At 35.5% G+C, this 18,742-nt stretch overlaps 4 protein-coding genes across 4 annotated transcripts; 1 reads left to right on the forward strand and 3 right to left on the reverse strand.

Moving 5' to 3' along the window:
* Window positions 1-3,096: 3,096 nt before the first annotated feature.
* LOC21408716 (esterase AGAP003155) lies at window positions 3,097-5,916 on the reverse strand. Its single transcript, XM_024167166.1, has 6 exons — window positions 5,615-5,916; window positions 5,414-5,512; window positions 5,255-5,296; window positions 4,998-5,127; window positions 3,746-3,847; window positions 3,097-3,351 (listed from the first exon to the last, which is right to left on the reverse strand). The coding sequence occupies exons 1-6, from the start codon at window positions 5,837-5,839 to the stop codon at window positions 3,278-3,280; spliced, it is 672 nt and encodes a 223-aa protein (XP_024022934.1). The 5' UTR covers window positions 5,840-5,916; the 3' UTR covers window positions 3,097-3,277.
* A 1,607-nt stretch (window positions 5,917-7,523) lies between these two features.
* LOC21408717 (bet1-like protein At4g14600) lies at window positions 7,524-9,610 on the forward strand. The gene is made up of 4 exons (XM_024167182.1): window positions 7,524-7,665; window positions 7,780-7,903; window positions 8,604-8,660; window positions 9,122-9,610. The coding sequence occupies exons 1-4, from the start codon at window positions 7,628-7,630 to the stop codon at window positions 9,281-9,283; spliced, it is 381 nt and encodes a 126-aa protein (XP_024022950.1). The 5' UTR covers window positions 7,524-7,627; the 3' UTR covers window positions 9,284-9,610.
* A 347-nt stretch (window positions 9,611-9,957) lies between these two features.
* Window positions 9,958-11,550, reverse strand: LOC112092041. Its single transcript, XM_024167186.1, has 4 exons — window positions 11,444-11,550; window positions 10,945-11,221; window positions 10,540-10,833; window positions 9,958-10,149 (listed from the first exon to the last, which is right to left on the reverse strand). Exons 1-4 carry the CDS (start codon window positions 11,548-11,550, stop codon window positions 9,958-9,960), a joined length of 870 nt encoding a protein of 289 aa, XP_024022954.1.
* A 598-nt stretch (window positions 11,551-12,148) lies between these two features.
* LOC21408718 (serine/threonine-protein kinase PEPKR2) lies at window positions 12,149-16,366 on the reverse strand. The gene is made up of 4 exons (XM_024167151.1): window positions 16,158-16,366; window positions 14,913-15,731; window positions 14,028-14,324; window positions 12,149-12,983 (listed from the first exon to the last, which is right to left on the reverse strand). Exons 2-4 carry the CDS (start codon window positions 15,664-15,666, stop codon window positions 12,625-12,627), a joined length of 1,410 nt encoding a protein of 469 aa, XP_024022919.1. The 5' UTR covers window positions 15,667-15,731; window positions 16,158-16,366; the 3' UTR covers window positions 12,149-12,624.
* Between the last annotated feature and the right edge of the window lie 2,376 nt (window positions 16,367-18,742).

Here is an 18,742-nt window from a genome sequence, read left to right on the forward strand (position 1 = left end):
GAAAAGGTATTTCTCATTTGCATGGTCCAATCATTGATCCCGAAGATTTCTACAATAAAATTAGATAAGTCACTAGTATAGTTCCCTATCTATGATTCTGTTATTTACTGAAATAATTTGACTCGAATATTGAAGGAATCCCGGCTCATCAGGATAGAGGTAGGCAAAAGAGAGATTTTCGTCGTTTGTGGATCACTCGGATAAATGCAGTAATTCGAGCCAATAAAGTATACTACAGTTATAGTACATTAATACATCATCTGTACAAGAGGCAGTTGCTTCTTAATCGTAAAATACTTGCACAAATAGCTATATTAAATAGGAATTGTCTTTATATGATTTCCAATGAGATCTTAAAATAAGATAAGGAGATTGAAAGAAATGAAATGTTTTAAATGGAGTTCCTTGACAAATGAACTTGGGAAAGTAGAGTAGAAATTAGTATAATAAAATAGGATATGATAAAGTCATCACAACGAACAAACACGGTCAATAAAAAAAGATTTATTCTTCTTCCCCAATTCTTTTTTTTCTTACGACATAACAATAAAATTGGAATTTTCAGATTTTTTGAACAAACCGTCAATTTGCATTTGAATTCGGATTGGAATTTTATTTTGATTCAATTGAAGAAGAGCAAGCCTATTTATTTTTAATTCTAAGACCAGTAGTTCTAGGAGTCGACTCGCTTCTTTCAAACTGTTTCTCATTATTAAGAAAGGGTAACAAACATAAAATACGAGCTTGTTTTATAGCAATAGTAATTAATCGTTGTTGTTTTAAGGTCAATCTATTCACCCGTCTAGATAATATCTTTCCTAATTCTAAAAAGATCTACTAAATTCATCGAGTTGTTCCAAATGATCAAAACGGCGTGTCTCATGTTTGGCATTGTTTTATGCAAGATATTTAGGGCCCGTTCACTTCATGTATCCCACTCGAGTAAGCCCAATTTGAGTTGAATTTTGGGCTGAGTTTTGCGTTCATCAAACAAAACTCGAGTGTAAAACTCGAGTAATAACTCTGATTTCAGAGTTTGGCATACCGGTTGTTTTCCCATTACTGCAGTGTGCTTCTACAGTGTTTCTATGTGCTTGAACAGTGCAGATTCCTCTGCTTTCTTCCCGTTGTTGTCTCGTTCCTGCCTCTCCAGTGCAGATTTCTCTCTGCTTTCTGCCCGCTGGACCCTCGTTCCTGCCTCCCCTGTTGTCGTATTGGCTCTCCTGTTGCCGTTTTTACCTTAGCTTATTGCCTCCCATATTGTTGTATTGGCTCTCCTGTTGCCGTTTTTACCTTGGCTTATTACCGTACAACATGCTCATTTTTCTTGGTTTGAAGTTGTATAATGCCTCTGCAGAATTTTTTCTATAGTTATTTGAGCTGCCTCACGTACAATGCTTGCAAGACTATTAACATTGGCTTATGTAGGTACAGAAAATGAATATAAATCCAATGCAATATCTTATGTAAGTGGTGAGTTTAGATTTGTGCAAGTGAACACAAAATTCAAGTTGTAAATGCCACATCAATCTCTTACTAAACATGTAACTCAAATTTCATATTACAACTCCAATTAAAAACAACTCAAGTTCACTTTTCTTACTCAAATCATAAAATTAGAGTTAGTGAAGTGAACGGGCCATTAAATAATCTTAACAAATACTCATTGAAAGTATATGCATCATAATTTTTATCTTTTATTTTTGATTCATAATCTTTTTAGTCAAATAATTACACTAATAAAATAGTATTTATCAAGAATAAAAAGTAACCTCTGGATGGCCCACTCTGGCCTTTCCAGGTCACCCCTCCCCATGTCGCCCCTTCCGCAACGTGGGCCTGAGGAGGGGCATGCTCTGATACCAATTGTTATAACCCTTGGGTAGAACTCATCCCCAAAAGCTAGCTTGTAGGGAGAGGGTGCCCAAGTGGTTATAAACCCACATGCTAAGCTCATACTTAGCAATATGAGACTCAACCAGGATCCTAACATACCACCACGCTTCCGACACCGACGTTCACGGCGGCCCACTCTGGATGGCCCACTCTGGCCTTTCCAGGTCGCCCCTTCCGCAACGTGGGCCTGAGGAGGAGCATGCTCTGATACCAATTGTTATAACCATTGGGTAGAACTTATCCCTAAAAGGTCCAAACTTATACATTCTTAAAAGTAAATACTATAATTTCTCAAAAAATTATATTTTGACTTTATGGGCTCGAAAGGTGCTTTGGAAAGTATTCGGATAACTTTCGAAATAATTTTGGTTAAAGAACTTTAAGCGCAAGTAGAATTTTCCGCATAGTGAGGGCATAATTAAACTTTTCAAAAAATAATATTGGCATAAAAATTAAAAACCTCAAATGTGGCACTGCCACTATTAACAAAAGTCTATATTGTATTGTTACAGGGGAGAAAAGGGCAGCATAATGGTCCTAATATAAGTCTCATCATAAGAATACCAAACACATGGGTGAAAGTCTGACTTACCGACATAATTAAAATTTACTTTGACAATTTAAAATCATCTCAAACCAAATTTTAAACTAATCTAATCTCATTTCCTTTCTTCTCTTTCCCTTGACGGCAACAATGTCTTTGCTCACAGGACTTACAAATGGAGGGGCTAAAATCATGAGGTTGGGGTCCTATTCGGCATTTTGAAGGTTGGTCGGCGGTGTCGTTGGGGCAAATGAGGGGTTTGGGGGTGTGCTCGTGACCGGCTGTAGGCATTCTCACAACACTAGGGCGTGCTCTCAAAAGAAGCCTTCTGCTTAAAGCAGCGTGACTAGTAGGGTGACTAGGTTGACATGGTTGGTCACTACAAAACGCTGCATAAGGTTGCATGGGATTCAGTAGTGCGGGGCAGGGCTAGTTCACTAGAATTTTTAGCGACAATATAGGGTAGTCATTTAAAATCAACGGTTGTGATTAAATTGGTGTTCAGATTATCATTTAAAATTTGTTGTTTGTTATAATCATTTTACAATATAATTAGCGGCCTTGTGCCATGAGTGTTGTTATCAAATATTGCAATCAACGATTTTCTCCATAATTTAGCAAACTAAAAAGGTGCAACTGGAGTTCTCCAAGACAAATTAGAGTAAAATTAGGATTTCTTATATTTTGAATACTATGACAATCTTCAATTCCAAAAAAGAATGACCTTACAATTTGGCTTTACCATGTGTCCCCCATCTTGCCTCCCTCAAATTAGACTAAATCGTTTCAAAGAAAAAGCTACAACAGGACCAATTTAAGCACATATATTGCTTGTAACTATTCTTCTTTCTCAGACAATGTCTTCTGAATCTTTTCAATGAAGCTCTGCACTGTGGGCAAGCTCTTTTCATCTAAGAAACAAAAAAAAAAAAAAAAAAAAAAACCTAGTTAGTTATTGTCTAAACAAAGTTGTTTGAATAATATAAGGATAATCTTGACAAATACCGCTTGAAAGTGCATGTGTCAGAATTTTTATTTTTTATTTTTGATTCATAACCTTTTTAGTCAAATAATTACACTAACAAAATGGTATTTATCAAGAGTAAATAGTAAAAGTCTATATTTATGCACTCTCAAGAGTAAATTCTCCATTTTTTCATAATATAAACATTTAAAATGCCCACAAATAGAAGGTGGATTCCGCAATATAAACTTATAGGTGGAGCCCACCTTCTATTAGCAGTGATTGGCAAGCACAGGTGGAGTCCTAAACATTTTTCTATACACAATAGTTAATATACTTACCAAGTCTTGGGACAGTGTGGCCCTTTGGATGATGAATCACTACAGGATCTAAACAGCATTCCAAGAACTCAAGTCCATAAGGTTTCAAGAAATCCGTCTCTCCTGCAAAAAGGTTTTAGATACGTGAAATTAATCACCATTATTGGTGAGCTATCCAACCCACAATCAAATGATGAAAGTATACTGAAATTTGGAGAAATAACATAAAATTTTTATAAAGCAGTTAGTACACAACCGTAAAATGTACATACATATACTTATTAACATATGCTTACTACTGTGTTTTCATTTTCACATATTGGCTTAACAAAACTGTAAAGTTCCCATTTTCCAACAACTTGCATAAAATCATGTACTCTAATGCAGAAATGACATTTAAAAAAAAAAAAAAAAGGGTGTCTCAGTTTTGCTGGATCTAGATCTCAATTCCTGATCGAGGAAGCATCCAAAACCCGCCATGCCTACGAGACTTTTTTATTATCTTTTAAGGTTGGTTTTTTTTAGTACTATTTTGCATCTTATTTTGTAAGGGAAGGAGTATTATGACCTCAAACGGCATTAAGAAAAACAATGTGCGTGTTTGGAATTAGTTTTAAAATAATTTTATTTTTAATAAAAAATAAAAAATAAAATTATTTTGAGAATCATTTTAAGATCGATTTTAAAATTGCGTTTGGTTGATTTTTTAAGAGATTATAAAAAAAATAAAATCGTATTTATTAATTAATATATTATAATATTATTTATAAATACTAAAAAGTGAAAATAATTTTTAACTGTTTTCTAATTCTTTTATAAAAATTATTCTCATAGTTTTTATTTTTAAAATATTTGTTAAACAAATGTGTTTCGCTTTTATTTTTATTTTTTACTTCTCAAAATTCGTAAAAATTGTTTTTAAAAATAATTCTAAACGCACACAATGTTACACTTCGTCAAAATTACTAAAAGAATACGCAAAACTGACAATTTCGTAAAAATTTAACAGTTTTTTTTTTTTTTTTTTTTTTTTTTTTTTTTTTTTTTGTTGAGGGATACCAATTTAACAGTTTAAAACATATGTTAATGAGAATCTCATTATTTGAATTAGAATGACAACTTTTTCACGTAGAAGTAGCCCATGGATACCTTTCTTCTAGCAAAACGAATAAAGTCCACGTCCAAATTCTTGCTTTTTCAAAGTAACACAATTCACACGTGGTACACAAATGCTGACCGAAAAAGAAAAAGAAACATAGAAAATAGAAAATACCGAAAAAGTGAAGAGAAGGGCACTGAATCGGAGACGCGTAGGCTTTCTCAACCACGACAGGTGACCTGAATTTTGCTCCTCCTATTATTATCAAATTTTGTATTTTCGGAACCTTCGTTAATGCCACGCCCTGCGCACAAGACAAGACAATTTAAAAATTAAAAAACACAAGACAATTTAATTTTTTACTTCTATTCTCAATATATATATATATATATATTCAATGGCTTGTCGAAAAAACCAGTTTTAACTTGTACCTTGTCTTGTAGCCCCGGCAAACCCCCCGCTAATATCGCCCCCTGTATTGTTTCATTTAACGTTTTCGTCATATTAGTGGCTCTTAACTATAAAAGACAAAAAAAAAAAAGTAATAAAAGTTGTAATTGTTTTTTAAAATTATTAATATTTAATAATACCTGAGAGAAACCAACGAGACCATCAAAAGGTCCGTTCTTAATCATGAAATCTTCTATGTATTGAAGGCACTCTTCAAAGTTGTAATACTCCGTAAATTCCTGTTACAGACATTTGAAAACGAAGATTAATTTTTGTTGTTTTTCTCATGATTTCGGAAAAGCAAAGAATAAAAATATTATTACTGATGAAAGCAAAGAGACCTTGTTGAATCGGAACCACTCGTAATAGGGAGGATCGAAAATCCCGTCGACGTCGGATTTTCCCTGGGCCGGAAAAGGCCCATCAAGGAAGACGAGATCCATCTTCTCCAGCACCGACTCGGGCCACTTCTCAACCTGCTTTTTCATGATTTCTCCGCTTGTTCTGAATCCATGAAGGCACAAAAATCTTGGTTTTCTCACAACCTCATGACATTCGCTTCCCATCTTTCTTTTTCTTTTTTCCCCACTCCTTAGAAATTTTTATTTTTATTTTTTTCTTTTGCCCACGTTCGGATGATCCTGGAGGATCGTGGGGATGTACTACTTATAGGAAGAGCAAACGCGTGGATTCGTCTAGTAAAACGCGATGGCATTGTTCGTCGTTTCGTAGTGGCAATGCCGCGTTGGTCTTTTTCTTGAAAACGTCATGGCTTGGCTTTTGCTTGGGTATGTAGGACCTTCTCTCTCTTCTTTCTTCTTCTTCTTTTTTTTTTTTTTTTTTTTTTCCGTTGAGACATGTAAATAGTTTTTGGATTAATTTGTTTTGCTTGAAAATAGTTTTTAGATTAATTAGGCCCGTTCATTTCACCAATTTGAGTTTAAAATTCGAGTTTGTTACAGTAAAAAGCTCTCAAAAATAGTTACATCTAACTTTTTTACTACAGTAAAAAACTCTCACATAAAATCATATCTCAATTCGAATTAAAAACTTGAATCAACGAACGAAACGGACTGATGTGCCCGAATTTACCCCATAAAATTTAAAACTCCCTCTTTATTTTTTAAATTTTGAATTAATTTTATTTATGATATGTTTGGTAGGAAGTAGGGAGTGAGTAAATTTTTTATTTGGTAAGAAGGAGAGACTCTCCCTCTCGGCTTATAATTTTGGATCCTTCCACTGATTGAAGGATCCAACTAATTCACTTAAATTTAAATTAAAAATACTTATCTACCATTCAAAATAAATTATTAAAAAATAATAAAATTGACATCATAGTAATAAAATAAATAATTATCATCTATCATTTTAACTCTCTCTATCTAACTAAATAACATGAAGGATTATTATAATCCTCTTAATCCTTCCTACTCTCCATCCCTCCAACCAAACGGAGCATTAACTCCCATTATAGTAGTAACTCTACTCAAAACAAAATGGAAGAAAATGGGCAGTACGATTACGTGATCTTTTGTACGTGACAATTTAGATCGTGTTGTGTTGACCTAAATTTTCGTGTCGTATTCGAGTCGACATGGTGTCACTTGTTGAATGAAAACATCACTCAGATTTATACTGTCACGATTAATGCGAACAATTTGAGTGCTAATTTATTTACTTAGTCCATTTATCTACATTTTACATTGTTAGGTCACAAATCTTATATTTTGATGTTATTATAATTAAATCTATTTTAAAAAAATTCGTTAAGAAATATTTTTTGTCTATATTTGTGTATATTTTAAATAAAAAATTAATAAATCGAGTCGGGTTAATCGTGTCTTTGTGTTCGTGTCGTGTATCACGTATCACAATTTGTATTTCCACTCTTAATCTTTTGTTAAAATTTTTATTAAAATCAAATGAATAAAAAGACTGCATAACTATATTTAATTTAATCTGAATCAAAGAGTAAGTGGTCTAAATTAAAATTTAAGAGGTAAAGCGTGACTTTTCAAAAAATTTAAAAATAAATTGAGAATCACCGTTAAGTTGAGAGGGAAAAGGGGTTAACCCTTACTTTTTTTATTATATTAGTTGAATACTTTTTTGAACGGTCGGATTTCGGAGATTGAAAAACCAACGGCGGATTGGCCGTCCGAATTACGTCACAGACTCACAGCCCTCGCGTTTAATAAATTATAAATGATTTTCTCATTATAAATCTCAAAATCAAATCAACAGATATCTTCAGTTCTTCACAAAGTTTTTATTGGCGCCATCTTCGTCAATTGACTCGATTCCGAAATACTGCGTTGTTAGGGTTTATATTTATCCTCTTTCCTTCTCCGATGGCTGCCTATGGTGGCGCTGCTCCCTTCAGATCGAGGTAATCGAAATTAAGTTATTTTCTGTTTGGTTCCCGAGAAAATTAGAAGCCTTTGGCTTTTTTTTTCTTTTTTTTTTTTTCTTGATTTTGACGAACGACATGTTGGACGAGCAGGGAGGGTCTTATCACGAGACCGGTGGCGAGTTCCGATGAAATTCAATTGCGCATTGATCCGATGCAGGGCGACTTGGATGACGAGATCACAGGTCTTCGTAGCCAAGTTAGGCGATTGAGAAATGTAAGAAGTTTGTTTTTAAATAGAAAACCGTAGCTTGTAGATAATTGAATTGGTTTCCTTGGAGTAGTGAATTGGGTTCTGTTTATTTTTCTTTATTTTTTTTTTATTTTTTAAGTTCTGTTTCAAGAGCATGACTTTGAGAAATTTGGAAAAGTTTCAATTTAGTACCAAGGTATTAGGTCTTCTATTTTGGGCATCCAATGGGTCTTCACTTACACTTTTTATTTATTTATTAAGTCTTCACTTGCACTTTTTGCACGCTAGAAGCTGTTGTTTTGCAGTTTTGCATTTTTTTTTATTATCAAATCATCATATTTTATATTTTTTATGAAAAGGGGAAGTAATCATATTGACTTGATTTTCTTAGCTTTCGTAAAGCATCAATGCAGATTTGGAATAACTAGAGGCTATTGTATAGCAGCATGCCTTACTCACAACTTGTTTTGATATGACAGTGAACTTTTTTTTTTTTGTTTTTTTTTCCTTGGAAATTCTATCGTTTTGGCTCAAATTATGTATTCACAGAAAAGTTTCTATAAGTTAGTAAATACTAAAAGATATGTGTAATAGGTTATTTTCTGGGACCAACATTCTGTTCTCTGGGACTTTTGTGATTGTTCGTAGGCTAGCTATTTGATTGCAATAAATGTTTAGGTAATTTGTACTGCGTTTTTGGATTACGGAGTGTACCCTGTTGCAGGTAGCTGAAGAGATAGGGACAGAAGCGAGATTCCAGAATGACTTTCTCAATCAGCTGGCAAGTATTCATTATGTTATCCTTGCTTGAAAGACATAAATTTCTTTTATTATATATCCTGCACTATATGGAATTGAATAGTTCATGTTTTGGAATACCATGTGGCTGAAAATTTGTATACATTTTAGGCTGAAGGATATAATGAGCCTGAAAGTGACTCTTATGAAGTATACTTGCTATGTCACTTCTGCTTTTCACCTAGGAATTACTCATGTTTTGTAAATAATGCCGCTGCTTAAACTTGTATAATCTTTAGACCTGTTTCCACAGAACTTATGTCTCATCTAGACTGTAAAATTTGAGAGACGAAGAGCATGGTTAGGGCCAGACTAGTTACACTTGAAATGATATTCCATGCATCTTTTTACTTCTTTCGCGGTTAATACTGTTACACTTAAACAAAAGATGGAATGCAACACCAACACCTTTCTGAAAATAATTTTGTATCTTATTAATTGCAGCAAATGACACTGATCAAAGCTCAAGCAGGGGTAAAGAACAACGTAAGGAGATTGAACAAAAGCATCATTCAGAATGGCTCGAACAGTGTTGTCCATGTGGTTCTTTTCGCGTTAGTTTGCTTCTTTTTGGTTTACCTGTGGTCCAAAATGTCTCGAAAATGATGCATGTAGAAGTTCCCATGACACCTCATACCATAGAATGTTGCTTGGAAGGCCAGACGAGATTGCTAAGCTGGACTATATTGTAAATTGTCCTCCATGGTTTTGTATGTTAACAGTAACATCTTGAAAATCATGTTTTCAAGTTTTTATAAAATTATTGTGATGCGTACCGCTTCCTCACCATCAACTCTTTTATATTGTTATATTATGTATACCCTTTGACCAATTTTCTCACTAAGAAGGAAAGCATTATGATTTTCCTGAGTCACTCCCGATCTTCTCACCATTAAACACATAAATTCCATTGGAACCAGGAATTTTCTTTAATTAGAGCTTCAGCTTTTGTGACTGGGAAGAATGTCGTTTTGCCTAACCATATGATATCTTAGCATCTATTATCATTCACATGCTCACGGAAATTGTTTACTTTTGCTTATAAGAGGAGGACCAACCAACATAATAATGATGAAGTGTCAAACTAGCATATACAAACATTTGATTTTGCCTGTGAACTCCGAGTCATTTGCTCTAATTTGCTTGTTTTCACTTGGTTGAGGACATTACGTGCTCGCTCCGCGAAGTGTGTCTCATTATGAGTGACCTCGGCATCTTTATAAAAATCAAAGCACTGTTCATCATTTTGGGGATCGGGGCATTCCTTTTCGCCGAGAGGATCATGCCAAGCGCCAGTGTGGCTCATCCCAGAAATTTCTGCCATCCAGTGATGTGCTACTGGCCAACACCTGCAAGCTCCAATCCTTGGGGAAGAACTCCATAACACTACTGTTTCTGTCCATGAAGATCATGTTCGTTAGCTGTGCTCCGTGTGGTGACGCAACAATGTCGATATTAGTCATTACTTTCACCTGCATTATAAGACCCGAGCTTTAGCCATAAAGTGCATCAGTAGAATGAGCTGTAATGTGGATGGTTATTTGTGCTTTTCTTGTCTTATTGTATAAGTAAGTTTTTTTTTTTTTTTTTTGCTGAATTGTATAAGTTAGTTTAAAACAGCATTATTCTCACTTTAGTCAAGTTCTCTTCCTTGCATTAGTTTATGAGCTAAACTCTGGTGCTAAAACTACACTCCAGTTGAGCAAGAATTATTGGTTAATATACTTATAGGTGGTGTCATCAGCATTCTTGCCTGGTGAGATATCATTTATTTTTTAAGACAAATCTCTAATAATTTAACAAAAACGAGAGACAGAACTTAGAATCAAACAGAGAAATAGGACAGCTACACAGTGACAAACCTGATCACAGAAGCTCAAATCTTCAGACTGAGCCACCTCCATCATGCATCCTTCCACCAAGGCACATTCCCCCTCAAATACACTAATCACAGCGGTTGGATCCGCGAACGATCTCGAATCTCTTCTCATCAGCAAAGTCAGCCTCACAACAGGCTCTCTTCTTGCATTGACCTCTTTCCCCCTACCGAAAAGGCTTAATCGGCAAAACGACCTCGCTTTGCACCTCAACAGGTCAAAAACCTGAAGCTTCCTTTCCTTCGCCATGCGCCCCGCATTGTGCCTCATCACAACAGCCTTCTCAAAACAATAAGGACCATCACCTCCTTTCGTCAAAGTTTCAACCGGGACTTATCCAAAGCTTGCTTGCGTTATGTTCTGAATCCAAGGTCCCATTCTGTCTCTAACCTCGCCCCAATGGAAGAGCACCCATCTTGTTGGTTTTAGGCATTCGTTCTTGATTGACCAGCCCACAAAAGGAGCTATAGCGGACAATCCATGCCAAAGATTTTCATAGTCGTAGTATGTGTCCGACACAAAGGTTAAGCCCTTCAAGAGAGTCGCAGAGCGTGGAAGGCTCTCTGGCCATGCTAAGGCATACAAGTTTTTCTTCCCTTCGTGTGTGTCATGCCCTTTGATGCAGAGAATCCTTCCCTTGGATGGTTCTGAAGGGAAGTAGAGATACCTGGATTCATTTTCTTAAAGGATGTCGTTCAAGGAGCTCATAGACCAAATATTCCCTTCCATGCCAGTTTTGGCGAAGCTCAGATCTCTGAGAAGCAAGAAAGTGACTGAGTCCCGGAGCTCGGAAATGAGGGCGTTGTGTGTGTCGCTCCAGGTTCAAAGTTTCTGGAAGATATCCCATGAAGCAGAGGAACGTGGATAGATGGAAGAAGCTTGCATGTACAATAGTATTGGAAGGGTAAGCGCAAGAATGATGCAAAGGACGAGTTTGGTTGAGGAACAAGGATTTCTCCTTCTGATCACTGCTTTGGCACTACTTTGGATTTCCATTGTTTGTTTGAGGTTAAAGCCAAGAATTCCAAGTAGCTTACATACACACTTTAAATAGATTATTCATCTCGAGATTGAAGCTTCAGAGGAATTAAACAAATAGGGAAAGGCACTAAACAATGAAATTTGTGGTTTTTGGTCAAAGGTTAGTGCAGGCAATGCACATGGTTTAACAAGAAGTTGACCTTTTCTGGCAACAGGCGTTGCTTCGGAATACAATATCACAACTGAAACCGTCCAAAGAAGGCAACAAAGGCGTTAAAGAAGGAAGAATACAGACGGTTTAGATCGGGGTGAAAATCATCAAAATCTTATTCTAAAACTCGGATTTCCATACACGATCCAAAAAATTCATGTCAGTGAAGGAATAATTTAAAAAAAAAAAAAAAAAAAACGCCGCCAACATTTTTATAGTCAATGATCCACATCACTAACAAAATGACATTGTTTTGCTGTTTCTTTATATCGGTGCTTACATAGGGTGGCGTCAAGTGTTGGACATCAAGACTTGTACAACAATAGTCAATAAACAAAAATTAAGATGATTCCATAATCAGGTTCAAATCCCGAGGGATGATAACCATTTGCAAGATTTAAGGATCCCGTAAGAAATGTGTTATTACTAGTAGATATCAAAAAGATTTAAAATCAACATTCACTCAACAGAAAACAGATAGAAGACTATCATTGCTTCAAATATCTCCACATGCTATTCACATTAGAAATAACTAAAGCACTATATTTAACCATTTATCATAAGTGAGAGAGGAAAACACTCCAGCATTCTATTTACAGTCTGTACATGAATTCTCTCAGTTCATCAGGTTAGAACTTAGAACCATTATTAGGTTAAAAAAGAAAAAAAAAACAGCAAATATAATGGAAAATTAAAAGGGTCACAGTGGGTTTCTTCAAAGCATTATGATGACACCCAAGTTACCACTTTGATCTGGAATCGTCAGCTTGTTATCACCCTTCACCCACTGATGATTCCCACCGGGGCAGGCATACTTCAGTTCCCCAGCATTAAAAAGGATTGGAGATCGTGATACTGGTGTCAGTCCGTCAGCAAGATCAAAACGCTTTACAGAGATTGTTAGCCTTTATGTTAGACGAACACTGCTGCTCAATTGGGCCAGTGGGACTGCACAATCTGCTTCTTTTCGGTTCAGAAATTCTCACTCGTGAAACTGCTGTGGCTAGTGCATCTACCAAACCACAATCGTCCCGATTTGCTGACTTGCAACTATCAGAGGATGAAAATGAATTTGAATTATCATCCAGAGAACTGCTTTCAATCCTGCTTTGATCGAACTTTAATCTGGCTCTAGTAACAAGCTGGTGGGAAGGTGCCCCAACTTGGTTCTTCGTCTTCGACTTGATAGGAAGATTCTTTAATGTTCGTGCAGTGTAGAATAATATCCAAGGGTGTCCTGCAAGATAGTGCTTTACGTCATCCAATTGAATAAAAATACTCAAAAGTAACAATCTGGGGTTCAATCTATAATCTATAACAAAAAAATCAGTCACAGCACACAATCATATGCAGTAACAACATCAATACGTTCAAAGCAAGCAAAACTAAAAAAGAGGAAGAAGAAGAAGAACAAGAAGAAGAACAACAAGAAGAACAACAGGAATCTTTAATAGCGTTTTGGCTGGAGGATCAGTCCCTAAAAATAAAACACTTCAAAGTAAGTGTTATCTTCAAGTGGACTTCACCCAACCCTGTCATGCACCGAGAAGAGATCTATTTAGATCCAACCCAAGTGCTATCTTGAAACATACTTCCCAAATTTCACTTAAAATCTTTATGTGTTGCACCACGGTCGAGGAATCTGACCGCCTCAAGTGAATCAAGCTGTCGAGAAGTCCAATTCCTATTGTTCTGCCTTATGGTCGAGAAATACCAAATTGACATACAGATGCAAGTCAAGAAATATCCAAGACAAAAGGAGAAAATCGAAGATCAACTTAAGAACTGAGAAATCAGGAGAGGACAACTCTCAATCCCTATTCAAAAACAAATACAAGATAAAGATCTTGCATAGCAGATCAGATAAAGATTATCTAATCTCCTGATCATTCAAATCTTAAACCCTGTAGAGGAGAGCCAATAAATAGAGGCCAAAACTCCTCATTTATTTTTTACGCTCTATTTTCTGCTCACAGAGAATTCTTGTGTACTCTTTGAGAAATAGTGAAAACCAGAGCCCAGAGAACGTAGGCATTATTCCAGCCGAACCTCTATAATTTTTCGTGTCTTTTACTCTTTTAAAATTTACTATTTTTGCTTAATTCATGTGTGTTTCCGGAGAGGTCAAATTCCAAGTTGCCGAATTTATACCGTCAACAATAACTATCACAGAATGCTCTCACCCAAAGAAGCATGCAACTAATTATTATATCGACAAAGGTGTGCACGGGGCACTTAAACAATTAGCGTACAATTTTCTTATGTAACACGCTTAACTTACTTAGTACTTCGTCAGCCGTTACTCTCGCCGAAACGTCCCTCGTCAACATTCTCCCAATGAGATCTCTTGCAGGTTTCGATATTGATTCCCATATCCCAGTGTGGAAATCAAGTTTCACATTTTTTATTGCCTCAAAAACTGCTTCTAAAGAGTCTCCTTGAAACGGTAGACGACCCACCAGAAGTGCGTGTAACAGCACACCAGCACTCCAGATATCCACCTTCTCAGAATATTTTCCTGATAAAACCTCTGGTGCAACATAAGCTGGACTTCCAGCTAAACCAGTCAAATTTTGACCTGTGACAAGCATGAGAAACACTTTCAGGATAAACTATTTATAGAATAGAATATGGATTGCAATCAGAACTTCCCGTGCAACACGCAAACTTCTTGTCAATGCTATACTGAAGAGAATGTTTGTAGTATTAACTTTGACATTTTCACTCATCACTACTCGTGCATTGCATATACGTGGGTTGCCGTTAGAAAAACCATATCAGTTTGTCAAACTATACAAAAACGCACAGGAAAAGATACAGACTTTACAAAAGCTTTCAGATTTGGGGGAGGGGGGGGGGGGCCCTGGGGGCCTTAAAGATTGAAATTGGGCTCTACTTAATGTGTCAACTCACATAAAGATACTGAAGGCCATTACACTACAATGGTAAGAAGGAAAAGGCTTAATATACATAACGATTCACGTGGTCCTTAAACTACAATACTGAGGAGGAAAAGGCAAATAAATCCGTAGTCTACATTGATAACCGTTTCTAAACTGCAAATCTTGAACTAATAAATCATTATTTTCCTTACGTAAATGTACATGCAGATATCATACAAGCACAACCACATAAACAATATGTCTGTAAGTATATAGATCCTGACCATTTGTTATCCGCATTGCCAGCCCAAAATCTGCAAGCTTTATCTTTCCCGAAGTTGTGAAAAGAATATTCTCGGGCTTAATGTCTCTGTGAACAACCCCCATATCATGACAATACTTGATAACTGACACAACTTCCTTGAATATATTAGCAGCACGATGCTCTGAATACCGACCCTCTTCCAACATCTGATCAATCAAGCGTCCCCCAGAGCACAACTCCATGACAAGATGAAAAGACTCATGTTCCTCGTACACTGCTTGCAATGTCACAACCCCAGGGTGACCAGATAAGTGCTGCATTATCTCCACCTCCCTGTGAACCGTTTCCTCTCCCTTCTTTAGAGTCTTACATGCAAATTCTGCTCCACTGGTCCTAGACCGACACAACCAAACTGAACCAAACTTACCATGCCCAATTGTGGCACCCGATATATAGTCATTCTCAATCTTATTCTTCCTACCCATTTGGGTAGCTACATCAATACAACCAATCTTCCGCTTCAGACCCCTTCCAGGTGTGGCTAAAGATGAAGTCCCGCACGGAGGTGCAGTGGCAATGCCCGCAATTCTACTTTTATAGGAAGCAACAGGCCCTTCATTGGAATCTTCTTTGCAACGCTTGTTCAACCTTGTATAATCTTCAAGTGAATAATGCGAGGTAAGAACTGATGATCGCGAATTGTTGGTTGACGACAAAAAGTTGTGTAGATCCGAGCATGGGTCTGTTTCGCTTCCTTTCCTCTTCTTCCTCATCAAGTAAGGCTTTTATCAAGAAGCACGCCTACAATTCATATAAAGTGCAGAACACACTCTGGCTTCTGTTCCAAAATCAAAAGTAGACAAATAAGTTCGCATATTCTACTGATCTAGTTAACTGATGGTTTACTAGAGATAAGATACATTCCGAAATCGAAAAGATGATCCCATAACAAGAATCTACTATATCCGTTATCGAGAAACTTCAGAAACATAATTAAAGAAAATAAACCTCGAAAATTACAGGTCACTAAGCCGATTTACAAATTACACCGTTTCAACACAGAAAAAGATGGAGGTTCCAGAAGAAGAAGAAGAAAAATCAAACACAGTACGGACACATAAAAATCAGAGAACTTGTTTTCTGTTTCTCGGCAACCAAACGAAATAACATATCACATATAGAAAACGCCACAATCGTTGAACCACAATCAGATGAGCCAATTATTCAGCAAAAAAATAGAAAATTGAAGGGGGAAAAAACGCACCTTTTGCACAGAGCCAATGTCGTCCAGATTTCAGAATTCGGCGACGAGAGAACAAGTCATGAATCGGCAACGGGTCAACGAAGTTCGGCGAATTCCGAACGAAACGGGGAACATCGAGCCCGAAACCCTAGAAATCTGGCATTCACAGAATTGGGGGAGAAAAGATTTTCCCGTGAGGAGAGACGAGACGAGAAAAAGAAAGATCCAAACAAGAGAGAGAGACGAAAAAGAAAGATGAAGAGAGAGAAAATAAAAAGAGGTTTGGGGTTTTGCTGGAGGTTTGTTTTCTATATTCGTCTTTGAGTTTAAATCATGATTCATAATTTTTTATAGTATTTTTTTTTATAAAAAATATACGTAAAATGAGAATAGTTTTAAATTATAATTCTAAATACATAAACTAAACGTCTTTATGAGAGAGAGATTCGAATTATAATTTATAATTCGTTATAGTATTTTTTCTTATAAAAAATACACGTAAAATAAAAATAATTTTAAATTATAATTCTGACACTATAAACTAAACGTCTCCTAAATTTAAGTTATGATTCATTTCACTTCTTCAAATTTTATTAGAGTGAAAATTTTCAAAAATAATTATATATAATTTTTTTATTATAATAAAAAATTATCACATAAAATTATATTTTAATTTTAATTAAAATTAAAATATAATTTTATGTGATAATTTTTTATTATAATAAAAAATTATCACATAAAATTATATTTTAATTTTAATTAAAATTTTAAATCAATAAATTTAATAAAATTTAATTTTTATTATAATTATATTTAATTTTTTTACTATAATTTAAAATTCTCATATAAAATTATATTTTTATTTAAATTAAAAATTTATATGAGCGACGTAAATAAATATAAGTTCTCTTTTTGCCTCGTTTTTTACCTAACCGACGTGTCCGTATTTACGCGTACGGTGTGAACCCGAAGCTCTAGAGCTATGATCAGGCGCGCGCGGTACCACGGCAAATATTCAAAGGTCCAGCGAAATAAAATAACCATTTGGTGAAATCATGAGGTCAACTTTACTTGACTTTTGACTAATTGGGATTTACGCCAAAAGTGTTTGGCGTGTAAAGCAGGGACTGATGGACGACAAGAGCTTTCATTTTCTCTGACGCACGTGAAGGGATATGTGGTCTGGTTGGGCACGATCATCCATGTACACCTGCAGAAAGAGTGATGTGCATCGGACGGTGGAGTTTGATTGTGACACGCTGTCTGAATCTGTTGGTAATCGTACGATCTTATTTGTTTACTATGCTCTACAGAATACTTGCTTGCAGCAAGCAATCAATCATGTTCATGCAATTTCCGTGTGGTCCAAAATTTGAGAGTTCGTACTTCTAAGTTCATGCTTTCATCGCGTATCCTTTTGGTTCTTCATATGATAAGACCTCATGTATTTTATAATTTTATTGCACGCCTCAAATAATTAAATAATTTTTTTTAAGAAAAACCTCTCCTACTATGAGCCGTTGTTTCGAGAGGGACAACTTAACATTAGAGCTGAATGCTTGGACCTCGTGGCCTAACGGTTTGAAAGGGCACTTTGGGGTTAAAATAATCGGCTGCGCTGATTCTAAATAGAAGAATATCGGTTCTTTTATATATTTTATAAAAAAGTCATATCTGATAAATTAATTTTTAAGTCTGAGTAATTACAAATCAGGTAGAATTTTATTTTTAAAATTAAGGACTTTAGGGAATGGTGAATTATCTATTCGGACCTCAAAATTATAACCTCGAAGACGGAAATTGAACTTTTGAATTTCATACTTTACCGCAAAAATCTCCTTGTAGATGGTGTGATAATACTTTTCTGATTCTTTAACGGGTTAAGGAATGACAGAATCTTTATGGGGACGTTTGGTTCATGAATTCAGAATTATGATTCAGAATCATTCTCGTTTTACGTGTGTTTTTTGTGAGAAATATACTGTAGCGAGCCATGAACCATTATTTGAATTATGGCACGAATCTCCATTCCAAATGCACTCTATAAGATGAATTTTAAAAAAAATAAGCCTCGTTCGTTTCGCTGATTCGAGTTTAGATGTGATTTTATGTGAGAGCTTTTTACTATAGCAAAAAAGTTAGATGTGACTGTTTGTGAGAGCTTTTTACTGTAGCAAAACTCAAATTCTAAACTCGAATCAATAAAACGAACGATGCCTTAATTTAAATAAGAGTTTTTAGACCTAAGTATATACGATCGGTCATGTTTGAGTCAGGATCCAACAATGACGGAATTTCGAGCAAATCCATTTTAGTCTAATCAAACTTGCATCTCTACTAAGGTTGTGTAACCTCCTTGTCCCAAATATGGAAAAATTACCGATGGTCGTTTTAAAAAAAAAAAAAAAAAAAAAAATTTGAACGAGCAAATGGACTAATACATATATATATATTCAAACTACATACAGTAAGTAACTTAAATTAATTTATCCATTAAATCGTCAAACTTCACTTTTATTACGCAAAACATCTAAATTTGAATTATACATCAATTTATGAAAGCTCAAAAAATTGCCTTTGTCCATTATGTATCATTGTATATATGA

Source organism: Morus notabilis, unplaced genomic scaffold (assembly GCF_000414095.1).
Source record: "Morus notabilis unplaced genomic scaffold, ASM41409v2 Scaffold467, whole genome shotgun sequence".
NCBI lineage: Eukaryota > Viridiplantae > Streptophyta > Magnoliopsida > Rosales > Moraceae > Morus > Morus notabilis.